This window comes from Octopus sinensis, linkage group LG28 (assembly GCF_006345805.1).
Source record: "Octopus sinensis linkage group LG28, ASM634580v1, whole genome shotgun sequence".
Taxonomy (NCBI): domain Eukaryota; kingdom Metazoa; phylum Mollusca; class Cephalopoda; order Octopoda; family Octopodidae; genus Octopus; species Octopus sinensis.
This window is the reverse complement of record NC_043024.1, coordinates 1,824,501-1,845,693: the sequence shown is the minus strand read 5'-3', so window position 1 is coordinate 1,845,693 and position 21,193 is coordinate 1,824,501. Positions and strand designations below refer to the sequence as shown.

Here is a 21,193-nt window from a genome sequence, read left to right as displayed (position 1 = left end):
GATCGTGGCTCTCTGCGTGGCTGAGGGCATGTCTGAGAGGGCCATTATGAACAGTAGTGGTCCCAGAACAGTGCCTGCGGAACACCGCTCACTATTTGTGTTAATGGAGGTGGCCCCATTGGCTACTACCACCTGACTTCTATCCTTCAGAAAGTCATGAAGCCATTCTCCCAGTTTTCCAACTATGTTGAGATCACGCAGTTTGTGACATATCATTCCATGATCGACTTTATCAAAGGCCTTTGCAAAGTCGAGATATATCACTTCCACATTTGAGTGGTTGAGCAGCCGTTTCAGCACCCAGTCATAGTGTTGTAGGAGCTGAGTAAAACAGCTTCTCCCTGGTCGGAAACCATGTTGGGTGTCGGGCAGCAAGTCATTCTCTTCAAGGAAGGTGATCAGCTTCCTTCTGACTATTCGTTCCATGACCTTGCTGATGTGTGAGGTCAGAGAGATAGGTCTATAGTTCTTGGCTTCCGCTCTGCTACCTCCTTTATGAATGGGGCATATTTACCTTCCTTCAGTTTTCCTGGAAGTTTGCCAGCTGCAAGGAAGCTCTGAAAGAGGAACTGCAGTGGTCTTGCTAGGACTCTCTTACATGCTTTTAGGAGGATTGCCGGGAATCCATCGGGGCCAGTAGCTGAGTCTGTTTTCATTCATCTATAGCCTTGGTTACATCGTCTTCCTTTATATCGATGTAATCTATCGTCGCCGCCTCTGATTTTATATCTGCAGTGGTAAAAAAAGTCAGTTGGATTGGTGATTTGGAGATGCCCAGGGGTGGAGTGAAAACACTCTTGAATTGCTCATTCAGTATTTCACTTACCCTCATTGGTTTTCCTGTAAGTGTGCCATCCTTTTCGAGGAGTGGCCCTATTCTACAGTGCACTGTAGCTGTTTCTTTGGCATACCTGTAGAAAGCTCTGGGGTTAGATTTTATGTTTTCTATAGCCCAGGCTTCTTTGTCTGCTCTTTCTTTTTCATGGGAGAGTTGCAGACATTTTTCGATTTCCAACAGTTTTATTTTTAGGCGGGACTTTTCACTGCTTTCAATCTGTTTGTTTAGGCGATTTGAAAATTTCGTACGCCGTCTCATTAAAATTTTCCTCTCTCTGGGGATTTTGTTCTTGTGTACAGTGGCCATACATATATATATATGTATGTATATATATATATATGTATATATATGTATATATATATATATATATATATATATATATGTGGAGGCGCAATGGCCCAGTGGTTAGGGCAGCGGACTTGCGGTCGGAGGATCGCGGTTTCGATTCCCAGACCGGGTGTTGTGTGTGTTTATTGAGCGAAAACACCTAAAAGCTCCACGAGGCTCCAGCAGGGGATGGTGGTGATCCCTGCTGTACTCTTTCACCACTCTAAAGGCGGTGCTCCAGCATGGCCGCAGTCAAATGACTGAAACAAGTACAAAAAAAAAATATATATATATATATATATATATATATGTATATATAATATATATGTATGTATTATATATGTATGTATATATATGTATATATATATATATGTATGTATTATTATATATATATATATATATATGTATGTATGTATATATATATATATATATATGTATGTATATATATGTAATATATATATGTATTGTATATATATATATGTATGTATATATATGTATGTATTATATATATTATATATATGTGTATACATATATGTATGTATGTATATATATATGTATGTATAATATATATATATGTATGTATATATAATATGTATGTATATATATATATATATATTATGTATGTATATATATATGTAATATATATGTATATGTATATATATATATAGTATATATATATGTATGTATATATAGTATATATATGTAATATATATAGTATGTATATATTATGTTATATATATATATGTATATATTATATATATATGTATATATATGTATGTATGTGTATATATGTATATGTATATATATATATTATATATATATATATATATATATATGTATATATGTGTATATATAACCGTCCAACCCATGCTAGCATGGAGAACGGACGTTAAACGATGATGATGATGATATATATATATATGTATATATATATGTATATATATATATATATGTATATATATATATATATATATGTATATATATATATATATATATGTATATATATATATGTATATGTATATATATATGTATTGTATATATATATATATAATATATATATACACACACATACATACATACATAGGTGTAGGCATGGCCGTGTGGTAAGAAGCTTGCTTCCCTATGTTCTGGGCACCTTGGGCAAGTGTCTTCTACTGTAGCCTCGGGCTGACCAAAGCCTTGTGAGTGGATTTGGTAGACGGAAACTGAAAGAAGCCTGTCGTGTGTGTGTGTATATATATATATACATACACATATATAATTTAATAAAGCATATTACCTCTTATATTCAAGTCCTATTTTTTTGCGTTTATGTGCTTACTCTGGTATATATATATATATATATATATATATATATATATATATACATATCTGTGCATATGTATGGTTGCCCCCCGTCCCCACATCATCGCTGACAACTGGTGTTGGTGTGTTTACATCCCTGTAACTTAGTGGTTCAGCAAAAGAGACTAACATAATAAGTATTAGACTTTAAAAAAAATAAGCTCTGGGGACCAGATTGTTCAACTAAAACCCTTCAAGGTGGTGCTCCAGCATGGCCACATCCGGTGGTGAGGCTCCTAGTCTGGGAGTTCTGGAATTGAGGAAAGCACAGAGTCACTCCTTAATATTCCATTACTTCTAGGTCCATCATGACCTGGAGTGGAAACATCTATCAGGGTCCCATCTTAATTAAACAGATTTCCGAGTGACAGACAGAGGAGACCCCCTTTTTTTTTTTTTTGACAAAGCCACGGGAAAGACAGCAGCTCTTGTAGGAGAAAAATACTGACATAAAACTTGCAGTTCAAATAATATCAGTCATTTGGCATTCGACCGATCCTTACATCAAGTCTCTCTTGACCAGAAATGGCCTGAACTCTTTGCATGAACACCCTCCCTGTACATAACTCCATGTCCCTCTACATGGCCTTGCATTTTGCTTTTGGAGCCAAAAAATTAACTTAACATGCTGACCATAATCATTGTTTTTTAATGTCCAGTCTCCATGCCGGTGTCAAGTGGATGGTTTCCACAGTTCATTCTCATCATTTAACATCCGTTTTCCATGCTTGCATGGGTTGGCAGGAGCTGGCCAGGTTCCATGTCTATTTTGGCATAGTTTCTACAACTGAAAGCCCTTCTTAACACTGACCACTTTACAGAGTCCACTGGGTGCACTTTTTTGGCACCAGCACCCATCAACCTGCAAGATTGAGAATCCACTAACAAGGCTTTGGTCGGGCTGAGCCTATAGTAGAAGATACTCGCCCAATGCGCCACACAGTGGGACTGAACCCAGAACCATGTGGTTGGGAAGCAAGCTACTTACCACACAGCCACTCCAGCAAGTAAAAATTGCAACTCGCAACTGCATATCATTTATACATTTACAATAAGTTCAAATTTGACACACAAACAGGTGAGGAAGGTAAAATCTGAACGTACCTGTTGATTTCGGATTTTGTCATAGGCCTAAGAAAAACAAACGAAATGCAAAATTTTGAAAAAAATAAAAAAATTTTCAGACAAATAAATAATTTAATACAATTCCTAGAGTCCCTGATATATCCCCCACCCACTCGCCTCACCACTAGTAATTATTTTATTGGTTTTATCTTATACTCTTTCGGAATTACGGAGATGTACTTGCATAGCAAGTGACCCGATCTGAGATCGTGTGCTGGAACGCAAACAATTGCAGCTTGGAAGGTGTTTGTAAGCCATTTAAGAAACACACAAAAGCCGTTCGATTCACTTCAACATTTAAGTTTTAATTTGTCAAGATATTTTTGTCGCTTTATTTTGACAAATTAAACTTAAATGTTGAAGTGAATCGAACGGCTTTTGTGTGTTTCTTAAATGGCTTACAAACACCTTCCAAGCTGCAATTGTTATCTTATACTCTATTTTACTATAATTTTGAATTTATTTTTCTTCTCAGAAATACAAATATGGAAAGAATAGATTTTTAGATGTATCATATATTTGGGTTCGCAACAAAGTTCCCACCGTTTTTTTAAATTTGGGAATTTTTTTTTCTTTAAAAATTCTATTTTTTAATCATTTTGGAATCTATTTTGTTTTTTTCTAGTTGATTTTAGCTAATTTTTGTTTACTTTCAGATCATTAAAATGGAATGTCAAATTAGGAAAAACGAGCATTTTCGACACCTCCTTTTTGCTTTTATAGAAGGTTCTAAGGTCGCAAAAGCTGCTCCCGACATTTGTGCTGTGTATGGAGAGGGTGCCATGGAAGAAAGAACCGTTCGTGGTTGGTTTGCCAAGTTCAAAAATGGAAATTTTGACCTCAAAGACGCTCTTCGTTCTGGCCGTCCAGTTGAGTTCGATGAGGAGAGATTAAACCAACTTTTGCACGAAAATTCTCGTCAAACGACAAGGGAACTGGCAGAGAAAATGGAATGCTCCCACACTGCTATAGAGAAGCATCTTCACTCGATGGGAAAGGTTCAGAAGTATGGAACATGGGTTCCGCATGCTTTAAGTGACAACAACAAAAATCAACGAGTCACAATCTCCGCTGGTTTGCTTACTCGTCATGCTCAACTTATGGACACAAGCAACGATTTCTTTACCGAATCGTTACTGGCGACGAAAAATGGTGCCTGGACATCAAATATGAAGCAGCGTAAAGAATGGCTTATCCCCGATAAACAAGCGACACCATAAGTGAAACAAGATCTTCATCCGCGTAAAACGATGTTGTGTGCATGGTGGGACGGGGAAGGGATTATCCATTACGAATTGTTGGAACGGAACCAAACAGTCAACAAGACGGAACTTTATGTTCAGCAATGGAACGACTCAAAATGGCAACTCAAGAGAAAAGACCTAATCGTCAGCATGGAGTTCTTCTGCTGCATGACAATGCCCGCCCTCACATCGCCAATATGACCAAGGAAACCATTCAAACACATGGCTGGAAAATGCTGCCACACTTGCCGTACTCTCCTGATTTGGCACCAACGGATTTCTACCTCTTTCGATCTCTTTCAAATGCTATGCGTGGAGTTTCGTTCAATCCTGATGAAGAATTGAGAGCTTCGTTGGATCAATTTTTTGAGTTGAAATCAGGTGATTTCTACCAACGAGGTATTGAAAAATCTTATTGAACTTTGGGAAGAAGTTGTAAACAACAAGAGTGAAGACATTATTGATTAATTAGTTATTTTTTTTATTAAACCTTTTAAAAAATTTTAATTTAAAAAAAACGGCAGGAACTTAGTTGCCAACCCAATATATTTGCAGATAGATCACACACCTTTAGTTTGAGGTTGTCAAAGAAGGTGGTTGACCCCCAGACAGGCTGCACTATCATTTATAATCTGCAGAGTCACATGACCCTTCTTTAATGTAACTCTCTTTACTTGTTTCAGTCATTTGACTGCGACCAAGCTGGAGCACCGCTTTTAATTGAGCAACTCGAGCCCGGGACTTATTCTTTTGTAAGCCCAGTACTCATTCTATCAGTTTCTTTTGCCGAACTGCTAAGTAACGGGGACATAAACACACCAGCATCGGTTGTCAAGCAATGCTAGGGGGACAAACACAAACATGCATATATATATATATATATATATACACACACGACAGGCTTCTTTCAGTTTCCGTCTACCAAATCCACTCACAAGGCATTGGTCGGCCTGGGGCTATAGCAGAAGACACTTGCCCAAGATGCCACGCAGTGGGACTGAACCCGGAACCATGTGGTTGGTAAGCAAGCTACTTACCATACAGCCACTCCTGCGCCTAGTTATTAACCCTTTTGATGCCAACCTGGCCGAAACCACTTCTGGCTCTGAGTACAAGTGTCTTGTTTTCATAAGTTCTGAAATAAAATCTTCCACGAAACCTTAGTCACAATTTATGTTCCTAACACTAACTTAATGATAACGAAGTTATTTTACTAAATTCTTTCTTATATTTAAAATTAATTGAAAGAAACACAGAGCATCTCAACAGGAATACGGTAAGACATGGGTTAAACTTGATCAGGACACCCAAAGATTCTTCTGGGCTACTGATGCACTGCTGTCTACTTCAGACCCCTGTGATGTTGAGTGGACAGATCACACTCTCTTTTTACTCTCTTTTACTTGTTTCAGTCATTTGACTGCGGCCATGCTAGAGCACCGCCTTTTAATCGAGCAACTCGAGCCCGGGACTTATTCTTTTGTAAGCCCAGTACTTATTCTATCGGTCTCTTTTGCCGAACCACTAAGTGACGGGGACGTAAACACACCAGGGGGGGCAAACACAGACACACAAACATACACGCACACACATATATTTATTTATATATACATATATACGACGGGCTTCTTTCAGTTTCCGTCTACCAAATCCACTCACAAGGCATTGGTCGGCCCGGGGCTATAGCAGAAGACACTTGCCCAAGATGCCACGCAGTGGGACTGAACCTGGAACCATGTGGTTGGTTAGCAAGCTACTTACCACACAGCCACTCCCGCGTCTGGTTTTTATTGAAATCTTTGGTAAAAAATGTGCAATTTAGTCACGAGTGTATGCAGTACAATAAGGATGGGTGATAGAGGTGCTAGATTAGTTAGAGAGAGAGATAGAAAAGAGCAAAGGGTACCTGTTGTTGCTGTTCCATTTTCATTTCCGGTGGAATCTTCTGGCAATTTGCTGCTTTGTGTCCGACTTCAGCACAATAGTGACAGACTATGGAGGCTTTCTTGGCTTGGGTGGCTGGATCACTTGTTGGCAGTTCAAATTTGGGACTAAGAAAGAAGAAAGGATAAGAAAGTAAAGGGCCAAAAACACAAAGAAAACATGGCATATTTGGGGTTGCTTTTTGGAATTTTAGGAAGCATTTTCTCTCACTTTTTAATCTTGTGAAAATTCGTTTTGCTTCATCATCATCATCATCGTTTAATGTCCGCTTTCCATGCTAGCATGGGTTGGACGGTTCAACTGGGGTCTGGGAAGCCCGAAGGCTGCACCAGGCCAGTCAGATCTGGCAGTGTTTCTACAGCTGGATGCCCTTCCTAACGCAAACCACTCCGAGAGTGTAGTGGGTGATTTTATGTGCCAGACGAGGCTGGCGAACGGCCACGCTCGGATGGTGTTTTTTACGTGCCACCGGCACGGAGGCCAGTCAATGCGGTACTGGCTACGGCCACATTCAGATGGTCTTCGTATGTGCCACCGGCACTGGTAACACAAAACTACAAATTCCATTAATGTTCATCGAGTTTGCTTTTGATTTTGTCCATTTTCACTTGCCTCAACAGGTCTTCTTATAGAAAAATGAACCTGACCACTCTCAAAAATTAATTAAGAAAAAAACAGAAAAATAATCCAGAATCCTTGTCTGGAATTGGATCCATCCAAAAATCTACTCAGTGTGTGCGAATCACGAGTCCAAACATCCCTGAAAGCTTCATCCGAATCCATCCAAAGATGCTCGAGAAGGATTCTGAGAACACACTGGTAAGACCAAATAACCAATGAAGATATTCTGAAGAGAGCCAACACAAGGCCATTTGGCGGAAATCATACCAGAACAAAGATTAACCCTTTAGCATTTAAACCGGCCAAAAGTATTCTGCCTGTTTTATGGTCAAACTGGCCAGATCTGGTCTCTCACACCAACCCTACAATATCGTTTTAAAAATCAACAGCTACCTCATCAAAATCTCATAGCTACAAGATAATGCCTGATTAGTTCAAGGCAATGTGGATAAAAAAGGATTAACTTTGGCAGAATAATGCGAACACTAAAGGGTTAAAAGGTCTCATACTCTGGCTACGAGAACAATTTTATTCTAAAACACCATTGGAGGGGGAAAAGGAAGAGGGGAAGACTGAAGACTACATGGCACAGAATATTCATAACCGACATGGGAGAAGCCAATATCATATGGCTAGAAATAGAGAAAACCACAGTCAAGTGAGATATTTTGTTCCCGGACAAACAAACACGACTGAAAACAGTACCTGTGCTTTCGCTAAGGCAGAGGTAATGACTACACCATCATCATCGTTTAGCGTCCGTTCTCCATGCTAGTATGGGTTGGACGGTTCAACTGGGGTCTGGGAAACCAGAAGGCTGCACCAGGCCCAGTCTGATCTGGTAGTGTTTCTACAGCTGGATGCCGTTCCTAACGCCAACCACTCCGTGAGTGTAGTGGGTGCTTTTTACGTGCCACCCGCACAGGCGCCAGACGAGGCTGGTAAACGGCCACGCTCGGATGGTGCTTTTACATCATTTGAAATTTCGAAGCTACAAAGATAATCCATGCTTAATTCAAAACAAAATGAATAAATAAGCTCTACGGTTGACAGAATAAGCTGAATGCTAAAGGGTTGAACGTTCGGTTGATGAGCTGGTCATTATGAATACTAAATCAAGTATTTCAACCATTTAAAACCACTGCTTTACTTCAAGTAATCACCACTGTCTAATAATTGGTTAAAGGCAAGGTTACCTTTTTGAGTCATGCTGACTCATAAGGGCCGGTTTCCCAGTTTCATGGCGTATATATTCCGCACCTGGATGGGACGCTAGTCCTTCGCAGGATTACTCATTTTTGCTATCTGAGTGGACTGGAGCAATGTGAAATGAAGTGGCCCCTACGTGTCACTGGCACAGGTGCCTTTTACAGGTCACCAGTACTGGCCACAACCTATTTCTTTACTACCCACAAGGGGCTAAACACAGCGGGGGCAAACAAGGACAGACAAATGGATTAAGTCGATTATACCGATCCCCAGTGCGTAACTGGTACTTAATTTATCGACCCCGAAAGGATGAAAGGCAAAGTCGACCTCGGCAGAATTTGAACTCAAAACATAACGTCGCCCGGTGCATATATTCTGCACCTGGATGGGATGCTAGTCCTTCGCAGGATTACTCATTTTTGCTAGCTGAGTGGACTGGAGCAATGTGAAATGATGTGCTCCCTACGTGTCACTGGCACAGGTGCCTTTTACAGGTCACCAGCACTGGCCACAACCACCATTTCAGTTAGCTTGGTGTGTGTTCTCAAGCACAGCAAAATGCCAGAAGTCTTGGTCACTAGTCATCACCACAGTGAGACATCATCATCATTGTTTAACGTCCGCTTCCATGCTAGCATGGGTTGGACGATTTGACTGAGGACCGGCGAAGCAGATGGCTGCACCAGGCTCCAATCTTGATCTGGCAGAGTTTCTACAGCTGGATGCCCTTCCTAGCGCCAACCACTCCGAGAGTGTAGTGGGTGCTTTTAAAGTGCCACCAGCACGGGGGCCAGTCAGGCGGTACTGGCAATGGCCACGCTCAAAAATGAGACAAATATATATTTCTTTACTGCCCACAAGGGCCTAAACATAGAGGGGACAAACAAAGACAGACAAAGGGATTAAGTCAATTACATCGACCCCAGTGCGAAACTGGTACTTTATTTATCAACCCCGAAAGGATGAAAGGCAAAGTCGACCTCGGCGGAATTTGAACTCATAACGTAACAACAGACGAATTACCGGTAAGCATTTCGCCCGGCACGCTATAGTTTCTGCCAGCTCATCGCCTTAGATGAGACAAATATATATATATATATATATATATATATATATATATATATAAAGGCAGTGGCCCTGCATGGCCGAAGCTCTCAAGCTGAAGCTGGTAAAAGAGGAGAAAGAGATTCAGTTTCAATACTTACTGTACATATTTACAGTTAGGGCCATCGCAACAGAAGCCGTTCAGGTAACTCTGGCATATAACACGCCGTACGTGTCTGTTCTTACAGTTGGGACCTGAAAAAGACATCATCATCATCATCATCACCACTGTCATAAAACCTTAGGGAACATCATAAATCACAGTTCAATCAATGTTAACAAACACAATGCAAGGAGTATCATGAATCGTAGTTGTGAAGTCATTGGAAACTCAATGTGGGGAGTATAGCAAATCCTCCTCCTCATCATCATCATTTAAAGTCTGTTCTCCATGCTAGCATGGGTTGGATGGTTCGACCGGGATCTGGGAAGCCAGAAGGCTGCACCAGGCTCCAGTTTGATCTGGCAATGTTTCTACAGCTGGATGACCTTCCTAATGCCAACCACTCCATGAGTGTAGTGGGAGCTTTTTACATGCATGCAAAATCTAATTAAAAATAATCATGGGGTGAAATAAAGACAATATTAGCTCTACAACATTTCAGTGAGTATAGGAGACAACTTTCAATATGTTTCAGCCTTATTAGTCCTTCTCAGTGGTAAGAATCTCTCAAGGGAGCTGAGCAGCAGAAGGATTCAGAGAAGAAACCCTTCTTCGGGTAAGTGTTTTGACCCTCAACTTCTTACACCAAGGGGGCTGGGTCACATGCCTGTCATGACTCATAGGTGCCCATGATGGTAGAATCTGAGAAGCATAAAGTTCCAATGGTTATCTGAGTGGAATGGCGGTCAAGGGAGCGAGATACCTGTACATGTCCCTTTATTATAGTTTAGCCTTCAGGATAAAGAACTCCCTTCAGTTTCTGGGATTGTACCTAGAAAGTTCCCCTCTGAGATACAAGTCCGGACAGGTTATTTTATGGAAGGCCAGCAGACATCCATGCATACCAGCCTCTCCTCTCCACATCACCGATGTTATCCAAGGGAAAGGACACGGCCACTTCATTTCGGCACCAGTGACGTCCCAACTCATTTCTACACCTGAGTGAACTGGGGCAACATGAAATAAAGTGTCTTGCTCAAGAACACAACACACAGACCAGTCCAGGAATCGAACTCACTATCTTGTGATTGTGAGTCCGATGCTCTAACCACTGACATGTAGCACCCGTTATATATATGTCTGTGTGTGTGTGTGTGTGTGTGCTCTTCTCTAGACTGTATTCCTGTACTTGAGATGTCTTCCTCTGCCACAACTCTGTTATACTCCCTGAAGACTGATATCTGAAACACATCGAAAACACACTCACGCTTGGCAATGTTGACAGAAAGGGATCTTACCGTGTCGACAGAATCCTCGGTCGTACCACGGGCAATCTCGGATCTTCTTCTCCGGATCAATGTGTAGGAATGGACATTCTTTGTTGCTGCATTGACCTGTACAGGGTGGAAGATGGAGCAGGGTATGTTAGCAAAAGAAACTGGGTGGAAAGAGAGAGAGAGAGGAAAAGAGGACAGATACACGTAGGAGGAATGGAGTGATGTAATTGCTCAAGACGTTGGTTTTAACTGTAGAAAATGGAGCAGAAGGGGTTTGTAGAAAGAGAAAAGGAGACGGTGGGTATGTGTACATATATCATCATCGTTTAATGTCCGTTTTCCGTGCTAGCATGGGTTGGACGGTTCGACCGGGGTCTGGGAAGCCATGGCAGCTGCGCCAGGCTCCAATCTTGATCTGGCAGTGTTTCTACAGCTGGATGCCCTTCCTAACGCCAACCACTCCGTGAGTGTAATGGGTGCTTTTTATATGCCACCGGCATAGGGGCCAGGGGAGTCTGGCATCGGCCACGATCGGTCGGTGCTTTTAACGTGCCACCGGCACGATATAATCCAAACATGAAAACACAACAACGCGAGGACGTGGAACAAGTATAGTGTTATTGGACGCTCAGGAAAGAAGGAAAGAAGGACGGTTTAACGTTTTGAGTGGAGCTCTTCGTCAGAAACATAGGAGAAGGAAAAGTCCAAGGATGGGAAGAAGGACTCATTAGACATAGGCAGAATTATATAAAAATGTGAAATAAAGGGTCTTGCTCAAGAACACAACACATAGCCCGGTCCAGGATTCAAACTCACAACCTCACAATCATAAGCTGGACGCTCTAACCACTGAGCCATGCACCTTCACATAATGAGTCCTCATTACCCCCAAGAATTTCATTTTTATCCCTCTTGGGGTAATCTACCCTGGTTCTCCGACCCCTGTGCTAAAGGGTTAAAACAGGGGAGTTTGTATTGTAGAACCAGGGGCAGTTCCAGGCAGATTGATATGAAAAGGGTTAATAAATACATAAAGATAAATAAATATAAGAGGAAATGTCAAAAACTTACCGAATTTAGAGAAGAAATAGCATTCAGGCATCTTCGACATATCGTACTCATGGAGAAATTCACAGTCGTCGCCTTTCTTGCACAAACCTCGTAGCCAATGCTTGCAGACAATGGTTCGGTCTCCTTTGACATGACGGAATGGACATGAACTACCCTTGGAACAGAGGCCTCGCATGAAGAATGTGCAAATTGCTGCACCGGATTCTGAGAGGAGAAAGAAGAAAGAAAGAAAATGATGAGTATTAAGAGATGAAGTACACAGCAGGGTGGAGTGTTTTTTTCATGATTTTTGACTTTGTGATGGAGGTAGTGTGGAAAAGGTGTGAAGAAACCTCAGAATAACTGGTGTAAAATCTTAGAACTCCACGACAAATGCATTGTAAAATGGAAAAAGTGGGGAAAAAAAAATGCTTCTACTTATTTATCTCTCTCTCTATATAAAGCTGAAGTTGTCTGTGTATGGCAGGTTTGGTAGCCTTCAACAAACACTATCTCCTCCGAGACCCTGTGGCGCAAGTTGACCAAAATTGAGAGTATGATAGAAGAAGGCTTGCTCTTCCTTCCGTAGAAGAAAAATTAAAATTGGACCATGTTAACACCAAAAAGGTGCTTTTTTTCTATGAAAATCTCTATTTTTTACGATTTTTTGACTGCTGTGTCGTCAGTTTTCGGCGTATTTCAACCAGAAAAATGTTCCCTTAAAGAGAATAACAAGCTACATAATGCACAATTTTTACTTTTCAAAAATTCCGAACAATGTCGGGCGATACTGCTGTGTTTACATTGCAAATTGTGAAATTTGTGTTTTTGTGATCACGTGTCTGCTGTAGTCTGTGATTTTGTCATTTACTGGAAGTTGGAACAAAGAACCAACATGAAATTTTGCATTAAACTTGGGAAGCCTGCTACAGAGGCATTGAACATACTTTGGCAAGCTTGTGGTGATGAGGCAATGGGTCATATGCAATATTTTGAGTGGCACAGGTGCACAACAGAGCTGCAACTTAACCAAGAGCTCGTCCATTGTTTTTCTTTCAATATCCGCAGTATTATATATCAAGAATTTATGTCCCAGGGCCAGCCCACCAATTAAGAGTTCTACTGCCACATTTTGAAGCATTTAAGAGAAGACTTGTTCGAGAGCTCAAAATCTCTCGTGGAAGCGCCATCCAACCAAAATGCAAATATATGGGAAATTACCACCTCTGTCATCTCTTGTGAAAGGTAGGAGAGTCCAGTTTGCTGGACGTTGTTGTAGAGCTGAAAAAGAGGTAATTTCTACTCTTCTCCTCTGGAAGCCATCTGCTCACAATACCAGAGGGCGCACACTCTCCTACCCTGATGTAATTTCCAGGGATACAGGCATCCAGAAACAGGACCTCTGTAATGCCATGATGGACCGTGAAGTCTGGCGTAGCATGGTAAATTCCATTGTCTCGACCATGGTCGAACAATGATGATGAAGAGAAGACATTTGGCGAAAACAGATGGAACTGTGGAGTGCAAAGAATTGGATTCTTCCTGACAACAAATGTACCCAGTCACTGACCTCTCCCCACTTGTGAGTTTCTTACCAAAAACAATACAACTACAGACTTCCAGTTCTATATTTAAGAGATGAGGAATTATGTACATTATTGACATTTAACGGATATTTGTCCTCATCTTGTTTGTTGTTAACACAACATTTCGGCAGATATACCCTCCAGCCTTCTTCAGGTGTCTTGGGGGAAATTTCGAACCTGGGTTCTCATTCCTAAGGTATTTTTAGATGTTATTACTATTATTATTAACTCGGAATCTTGGGGTTAGTAGCCCATGCTTTTAACCACTACGCCATATGCCAATATCTTAGGAATGAGAACCCGGGTTCGAAATTTCCCCAAGACACCTGATGAAGGTAGGAGGGTATATCAGCCGAAACGTTGTGTTAACAGCAAACAAGATGAGGACAAATATTCGTCAAATGTAAATAATGTACGGACTTCCATCCCTTCTCCAAGATGAAAATGCAGCTCAAAGGTCAGCATTTTAACATGGTCGTTGAGGCCAAGAGTGAATCACAGAAGGTCCACAACTCACAGAAAATTATTTCCAGGCCAGATTCCAAAAGTGGCAGTAACACTGGGACCAATGTATTTCTGGGCAAGGTGACTATTTTAAAAGAGATGATGTTAAAACTTAGGTAAATAAGTTATTTTTTTATGAACCGTAACTAGTCCGGAAACTTTTTGAGTTCTATCTCCCAAATTCTTCCACAGGGTTTCAATCAGCCAAGGGTTATAGTAGAAGAGGCTGGCCCAACATGCCACACAGTGGGACTGAACATGAAGCCATGTGGTTGAGAAGCAGACTTCTTAATCATGTAGCCATACCTCTTTGGTCAGGTAAAATCTGATACACACCTCAGTGGTGATGGCTGCTGCTTGTTGGTGAGAAGCGTCAAGTTTGCCCTCCCAGGGTACTGTGAGTTCAGCTACATGGTTTTTGCACTCCTGGAACATACCTAGTAGGAACAGTGTGACTACTCCCTCCTCTGGGAAGAAGAGTCTGCCCTTCAGATCCACTTGCATCACCCCCAGTCTGAAGCTGGATGCAAAACAGAAAATGGGTCCCCCTACTGTTGTTCCTTCCTTCTCGAGCCACGGCTGGCTCATAAGGGTCGGTTTCTCAGTTTCCTTGGCATATAGGTTCCCCACCTGGACGGGACGGCGGTCCGTCGCAGGTGAGCTGCAAGATGCAGGAGGAAAGAGTGAGAGAAAGTTGTGGTGAGAGAGTCAGCAGAAGTTCGCCATTACCTTCTGCCGGAGCCGCGTGGAGCTTAGGTGTTTCGCTCATAAACAAACACATTGCCTGGTCTGAGATTCAAACCCGCGATCTCTCGACCGCGGGTCTGCTGCTCTAATCAGTAGGCCATGTGCCTCCGCAAATAAATGCGCCCTTTTAAAGGCTAGCCAGGTTCATGGGCCCGGTTTCTCGGTTTCTATGGCGAATGTGTTCCCCAGCTGGACAGGACGCCAGTCCATTGCAGTGTTACTCATTTTTGCTGAGTGGACTGGAGCAACGTGAAATGAAGTGTTTTGCTCAAGAACACAAAGCGTCGCCCGGTCCAGGAATCGAAACCCCAATCTTACGATCATGATGCTGACACCCTAACCACTAAGCCACGCACCTCCACCTCCTACTGTTGCTTTTTGTCTTAGAAGCCTTGTCACCTGCTTGGTCATGTAAAATAGCCAAATATGGAGCAATTAATACAGAGAACTATATGTGGTGTGTGAGAGTAAACCATGGACTACTGATTGTAAAATGGGGGTGCAACTGCCAAGGGGGTAACTATAAGATTTGAACTACAAACTCAAAAGCCTTGATACCCGACTTTGCTGTGGAGTATTTTGTATTTGGCCAGTCCACTCAATGCCTTACAACTCAGCTCTCAGAGGAAGAACATGCCCAAGGTCACCTTGGAATGTTAGCTGATACTTTAGCTGGTGTTTAGTCTAAGGGAAGATTTACTATTTTTCAGCTTAACCTCAAAATCACAGAGATAATCCCAGCAGTTAACCCTTTGGTATTTAAACCAGTTATATATCTGGCCCAAACAGTTGTGTTCAAACTGGCCATATTTGACTGCTCACACCTCCTCTACAATGTCATTCCAAAAATATGAAGTCTTGAAGCTACACCATAATAGACGATTAATTCAAAATTATGTGAATAAAGAAGCATTAGATTCATTAAAATTTAAAATTAGCACAAAACGAGTGGTCGTGTGGTAAGTAGCTTGCTTACCAACTACATGGTTCCAGGTTCAGTCCCACTGTGTGGCACCTTGGGCAAGTGTCTTCTACTATAGCCTCAGGCCGACCAAAGCCTTGTGAGTGGATTTGGTAGACGGAAACTGAAAGAAGCCCATCGTATGTATATATATATATATATATATGTGTGTGTGTGTGTGTGTATATGTTTGTCCCCCCAACATCGCTTGACAACCGACGCTGATGTGTTTATGTCCCCGTTACTTAGCAGTTCGGCAAAAGAGACTGATAGAAATAAGTACTAGGCTTACAAAGAATAAGTATGTGTGTGTGTTATATATGTAATTATCAAATTTTATTTTAGGCAGTTTATAGCATTTTGCTGTCTATCTGATGCCCTGGTCCATGGAAAAATTGTTTTGCACAAAACTGGTCTCTGGTGCAAAAAAAGGTTGTGGTCCTAGCGGCCATCACCACTGAAATGTGTATCAGATTCCTAAGGGAAAGTGACAAGGCTTCTAAAACAAAAAGCAACAGTAGGAGGACCTATTTTCTATTTTGCATCCAGCTTCAGATCTGGGGGTGATGCAAGTGGACCTGAAGGGCAGACTTGTGTTCCCAAAGGAGGGAGTAGTCACACTGCTCCTATTAGGTATGTTCCTGGTTTCCAGGAGTGCAAAAAAAATCACTGTGGCCCCGGGAGGGCAAACTTGACGTTTCTCACTAACTGAAGAAAGCCGAGTATTAGGCCTTGGTTGTTGGAACTCTTGTCAAAGGACAGCCCTGGCCGAATTCCCTATTGAAGTCAGTTGTCATGGCTTTCCAGCTAATCTGGTACACAGTTTCCTGTGAAAAACTGGTTTGGAACGCAGCGAACTGAAGCCACCAAGGTGGCCATGGTTGGTAAGAGGCTGCAGGTGGGACCCTTCTGCAAATGAAAACTAATCCAGTCCTTGGTGCACAACTCAAAGCATGCAGGCCAAGAGGTGCAACGCTTATGACCCCCGAGCTACTGGCTGATGATGTGGAAGGCTTTCAAGAGAAGTGCTTTCGAAACCTTTTAGTAACTGCTCCAGCTTGTGCGTGGAGCAAAGCATCTTGATTGTGTATTTCACCTTAAAGAGAATGTAGGGAACTATATGAAGTGCTGTCTGCAAGATGAGTGATGTTTGTTCCTTCTCGAGCCATACCTGGCTCATAAGGGCCGGTTTCCCGGTTTCTTGGCGTATAGGTTCCCCATCTGGACGGGACGCCAGTCCGTTGCAGGTGAGCTGCAAGATGCAGGAGGAAAGAGTGAGAGAAAGTTGTGGCGAAAGAGTCAGCAGAAGTTCGCCATTACCTTCTGCTGGAGCCGCGTGAAGCTTAGGTGTTTCGCTCATAAACACACACATCGCCCGGTCTGAGATTCGAACCCGCGATCCCCCGACCGCGAATCTGCTGCTCTAACCACTAGGCCGTGTGCTTCCAGAAGATGAGTGATGCTATGTGGTAGTGAAACATGGACAGTAAATGTAGAACATTATACAGGGCGGCCCAAAAAGTAGGTTTAAAGTTATTCAACTATCTCTTTCGCATTCATATATTAACGGCTTAGATCTTAATTATAAAAAAATAAGAAACCTTTATTCTATGCTAATTTAGTTCATTGTAAGACGGAAATTTAAATGTAAAGAAATGTTTTAAAAGAAATTTAAAGTGCCTATGTGATAACTGTAACCCTGCTTTTGGGCTGCCCTACATGTGGTGTGTGTATGGCAGTGAAACATGGATAGTGAATGTAGGGGAGAATATATCATGTGGTGTGAATACGATGTATAATGGTGTGTGGTAGCAAAACATGGAGGGTAATGAATGGATTGAGTTGTGTTGGGGTGTGGCAGTGAAACATGGACAGTGAATGTAGGGGACAATATATCATGTGGTGTGCGTACGATGTATAATGGTGTGTGGTAGCAAAACATGGAGAGTAATGAATGGATTGTGTTGTGTGTATAATGTGTGATGGGGTATGGCAGTGAAACATGGACAGTGAATGTAGGGGACTATATCTGATGGGTTTAATATGTGTGATGGTGTATCACGCAAATATGAGCACGGAACATGGAGGAATATAATACATGTTAGATGTATGATAATAAAGGACCGTGAATGTAGAGGCCTGGATATCAGGGGTATGTGATGCAAAATGGCAATGAATGGAGGATTGTATAAGGTACGAGGTACATCAAAGTGAACAATGAATACAGAGCAGTGGTTCTCAACAGGGGTTCATATAAGATTTTGGTAAAAAAACGTTTATCTGTAATAAACTGGTTTTACTTCTACAATGCACGAAATATTTAATTTTTTTTATACATTTCCAAACAATATTTAATTATAAAAATACAGCAAGATTTGTTTTTATATACAGTAGAGTGAAATAGGAATCAAAGAGGCCTATGGGCCAAAAAAAGGTTGAGAAGCACAGAAGGGGGGACTCGAAATGCTTAGCGGTATTTCGTCTGTCTTTACGTTCTGAGTTCAAATTCCACCGAGGTCGACTTTGCCTTTCATCCTTTCGGGGTCGATAAATAAAGTACCAGTTACGCACTGGAGTCGATATAATCGACTTAATCTGTGTCTGTCCTTGTTTGTCCCCTCTATGTTTAGCCCCTTGTGGGCAGTAAAGAAATATATATACAGACATGACCATGTGTATAAATGAGGTCTACATGTGTGTGTGTGAGAGCATATGTAGCAACTAACATGGTTGGTAAACACACAGACACATACACAAAACAGTTTGTTTACATCATTCGGTTAGCTTCCAACACCAAACATGTAGGAATAACTGGAAGATGCACATTGGATAATGTAGTCCTAGGTATGTTGTGCCGGTGAAGAAAACCCCCCAACGAAATACAGGTCAGGATTGACCGGAAGCCTTTGATCGGGGCCAGCTCAGGGTTGAACAAACATCGATAAGTTAAGGCCCTTAAGTAAAAAAAAACCTTTGGATGTGCACGAGGGTATCTTATGTTCTGTTTCAGCCATTGGACTGCGGCCATGCTGGGGCACCGCCTTGGAGAGTTTTAGTCGAACAAATCTACCCCAGGACTTGTTTTTTAAGCCTGGAACTTATTCTATCGATATCTTATGATAAACCGCTAGGTTACGGAGACACAAAGACACACACACACATATATTGATATATATATATATATACACACACACACACAGATGGCGGGCTTCTTTTAGTTTCCGTTAACCAAACCCACTTACAAGGCTTTTTGGTCGGACAGGGACTACAGTAGAAAATACTTGCTCAAAGTGCCACGTAGTGGCTATTTATATATATATATATATAGGTAGGTACACACACACATATACACACACACACACACACACATACACACACACACACATACACATACACATATATACACACACACACACACACACACATACACACACACACACACACACACCACACACACACACACATATATATATATATATATATATATATATATATTATATAGGTAGATACATGCCTAGATAGATAGACAGATAGATAGATACGTTTACTGGGTGTTAGTATTATTGTATGGTCACCATAAAAAGTGAACAAAGCTAATGGACTTATACATTGTTTGTGTGTGTATATACAGTATAAGGTACCCCGAAAGATCAAGAGACAACAATAACACCATACTCACTGTCCATCCCCGGGAAGGGCAAAGGCCGGCATCCAAGTTGGTTCTCCAAGGCATATTCGATCTCAAACTTCAAGTTATGGACTGGTGCCACAATATCCTGCATGGTTAGCTCAGAACTTTTCCCTGCCTTTTAACAATATACACTCTTACTTATACACATGTATCATATATATATATATGTGTGTATTTAATCTTCATAAACATGTATATATATATATATATAGTTGTTTCAGCAAGTGTCTCTTTTCTATAATATATATATATATATATATATATGTATATATACACACACACCTGAGTGGTGTATATTTCTTTAGGTTGTCTTGTTTCACCCCTCTCTCTCTCTCACTGTGTATATATATATATATATATATGAATGCGTATATATTTGATGTATATATTTCTCTAGTTTGTATGAATGCACATTTTCTATAATATATATATACACCTGAGTGGTGTATATTTCTTTAGGTTGTCTGGTTTCACCTCTCTCACTGTATATATATATATATATGAATGCGTATATATTTGATGTGTATATTTCTCTAGTTTGTATGTATGCACAGTTTTATCCTTTAATTAAACATACGTACAAGCGGATATATATACGTATGTATGTATGTATATATGTACATATCCACACAACACAGTTTAACAAGTTCCCATTCTCTACTGGAACCCCCAGAAGGGACACCTATATATATATTATATATATATATATGTATGTATATATATATGTGTGTGTGTGTGGTGTATACACAGGTAATCTACCTAGCAACAGTATTTGGGACCAGGGTTCAGAAGGGGAACTTTAGGGAACTGGTGAGGACTATAGAGGTAGACCACTCACTCACAAGGAAATAATAACCATTATACACGCTTCTAAAAACAAACCACCACCACCCCAGAGTGTATATATGTATATATATGTATGTATGTGCGTGTGTGTATGTGTGTGTGTGTGTTGTTGGGGGGGAATGAGAAGAGGCGGTGAATGGATTTGGTGGGAGTTTTGGTGGGAATAAAGCAAAAGGGTTTGGGTAGATTTATATAAGGATTAATATTAAGAGAGAGAGAGAGGAGAGCGACGGGTACCGGCAGGAGTGTTGGTCGTTTCTGGATAACAACAGTAATTAATACTAATTAAAATAAAGAGTCAATGGAAAGAATAGAGACGTTATATTGCAGACATGAACATGATTTCCACTGGTCCGTCCATATGTCCGAGGGGGAGGCATATATGTGGTGTCATCCTTGGCTGCTCCGGTTCAAACTTTCTCTCCCAAAGCCATGCTTGGAAGGCAGGAAAAAAAAAAAATATAAATACGAGATGGCCAATGCGCATGCGTGCAACGGAGAGTTCCGATTCGGTGGGGTTGAACTCTTTAGTGTTGCGGAGATTAGAAAAGGTCCGTCGACTCTTTTCTCCTCCCGCAGTTTTTTTTTTTGTTTGTTTGTTTGTTTGCTTCTTTCTTTCTTTTGTTTTCGGATTTGGCGCCAGAATGAATGGGTCGCCCCCGAAATCCGGTT

General features: G+C 41.1%; 1 protein-coding gene across 1 annotated transcript in view; it reads right to left on the bottom strand.

Moving 5' to 3' along the window:
- The window catches only part of LOC115225760 (cleavage and polyadenylation specificity factor subunit 4), a 25,457-nt gene extending 5,365 nt beyond the window's left edge, over nucleotides 1-20,092 (bottom strand). Inside the window, exons 1-6 of the mRNA XM_029796704.2 lie at nucleotides 19,664-20,092; nucleotides 12,208-12,411; nucleotides 11,158-11,253; nucleotides 9,858-9,951; nucleotides 6,785-6,929; nucleotides 3,614-3,640 (exon numbers count right to left, since the gene is read on the bottom strand). Of these exons, the coding sequence (XP_029652564.1) occupies nucleotides 3,614-3,640; nucleotides 6,785-6,929; nucleotides 9,858-9,951; nucleotides 11,158-11,253; nucleotides 12,208-12,411; nucleotides 19,664-19,766 (669 nt within the window). The 5' untranslated portion in view covers nucleotides 19,767-20,092. The remainder of the gene's footprint in view (nucleotides 1-3,613; nucleotides 3,641-6,784; nucleotides 6,930-9,857; nucleotides 9,952-11,157; nucleotides 11,254-12,207; nucleotides 12,412-19,663) is intronic.
- Nucleotides 20,093-21,193: the final 1,101 nt, after the last annotated feature.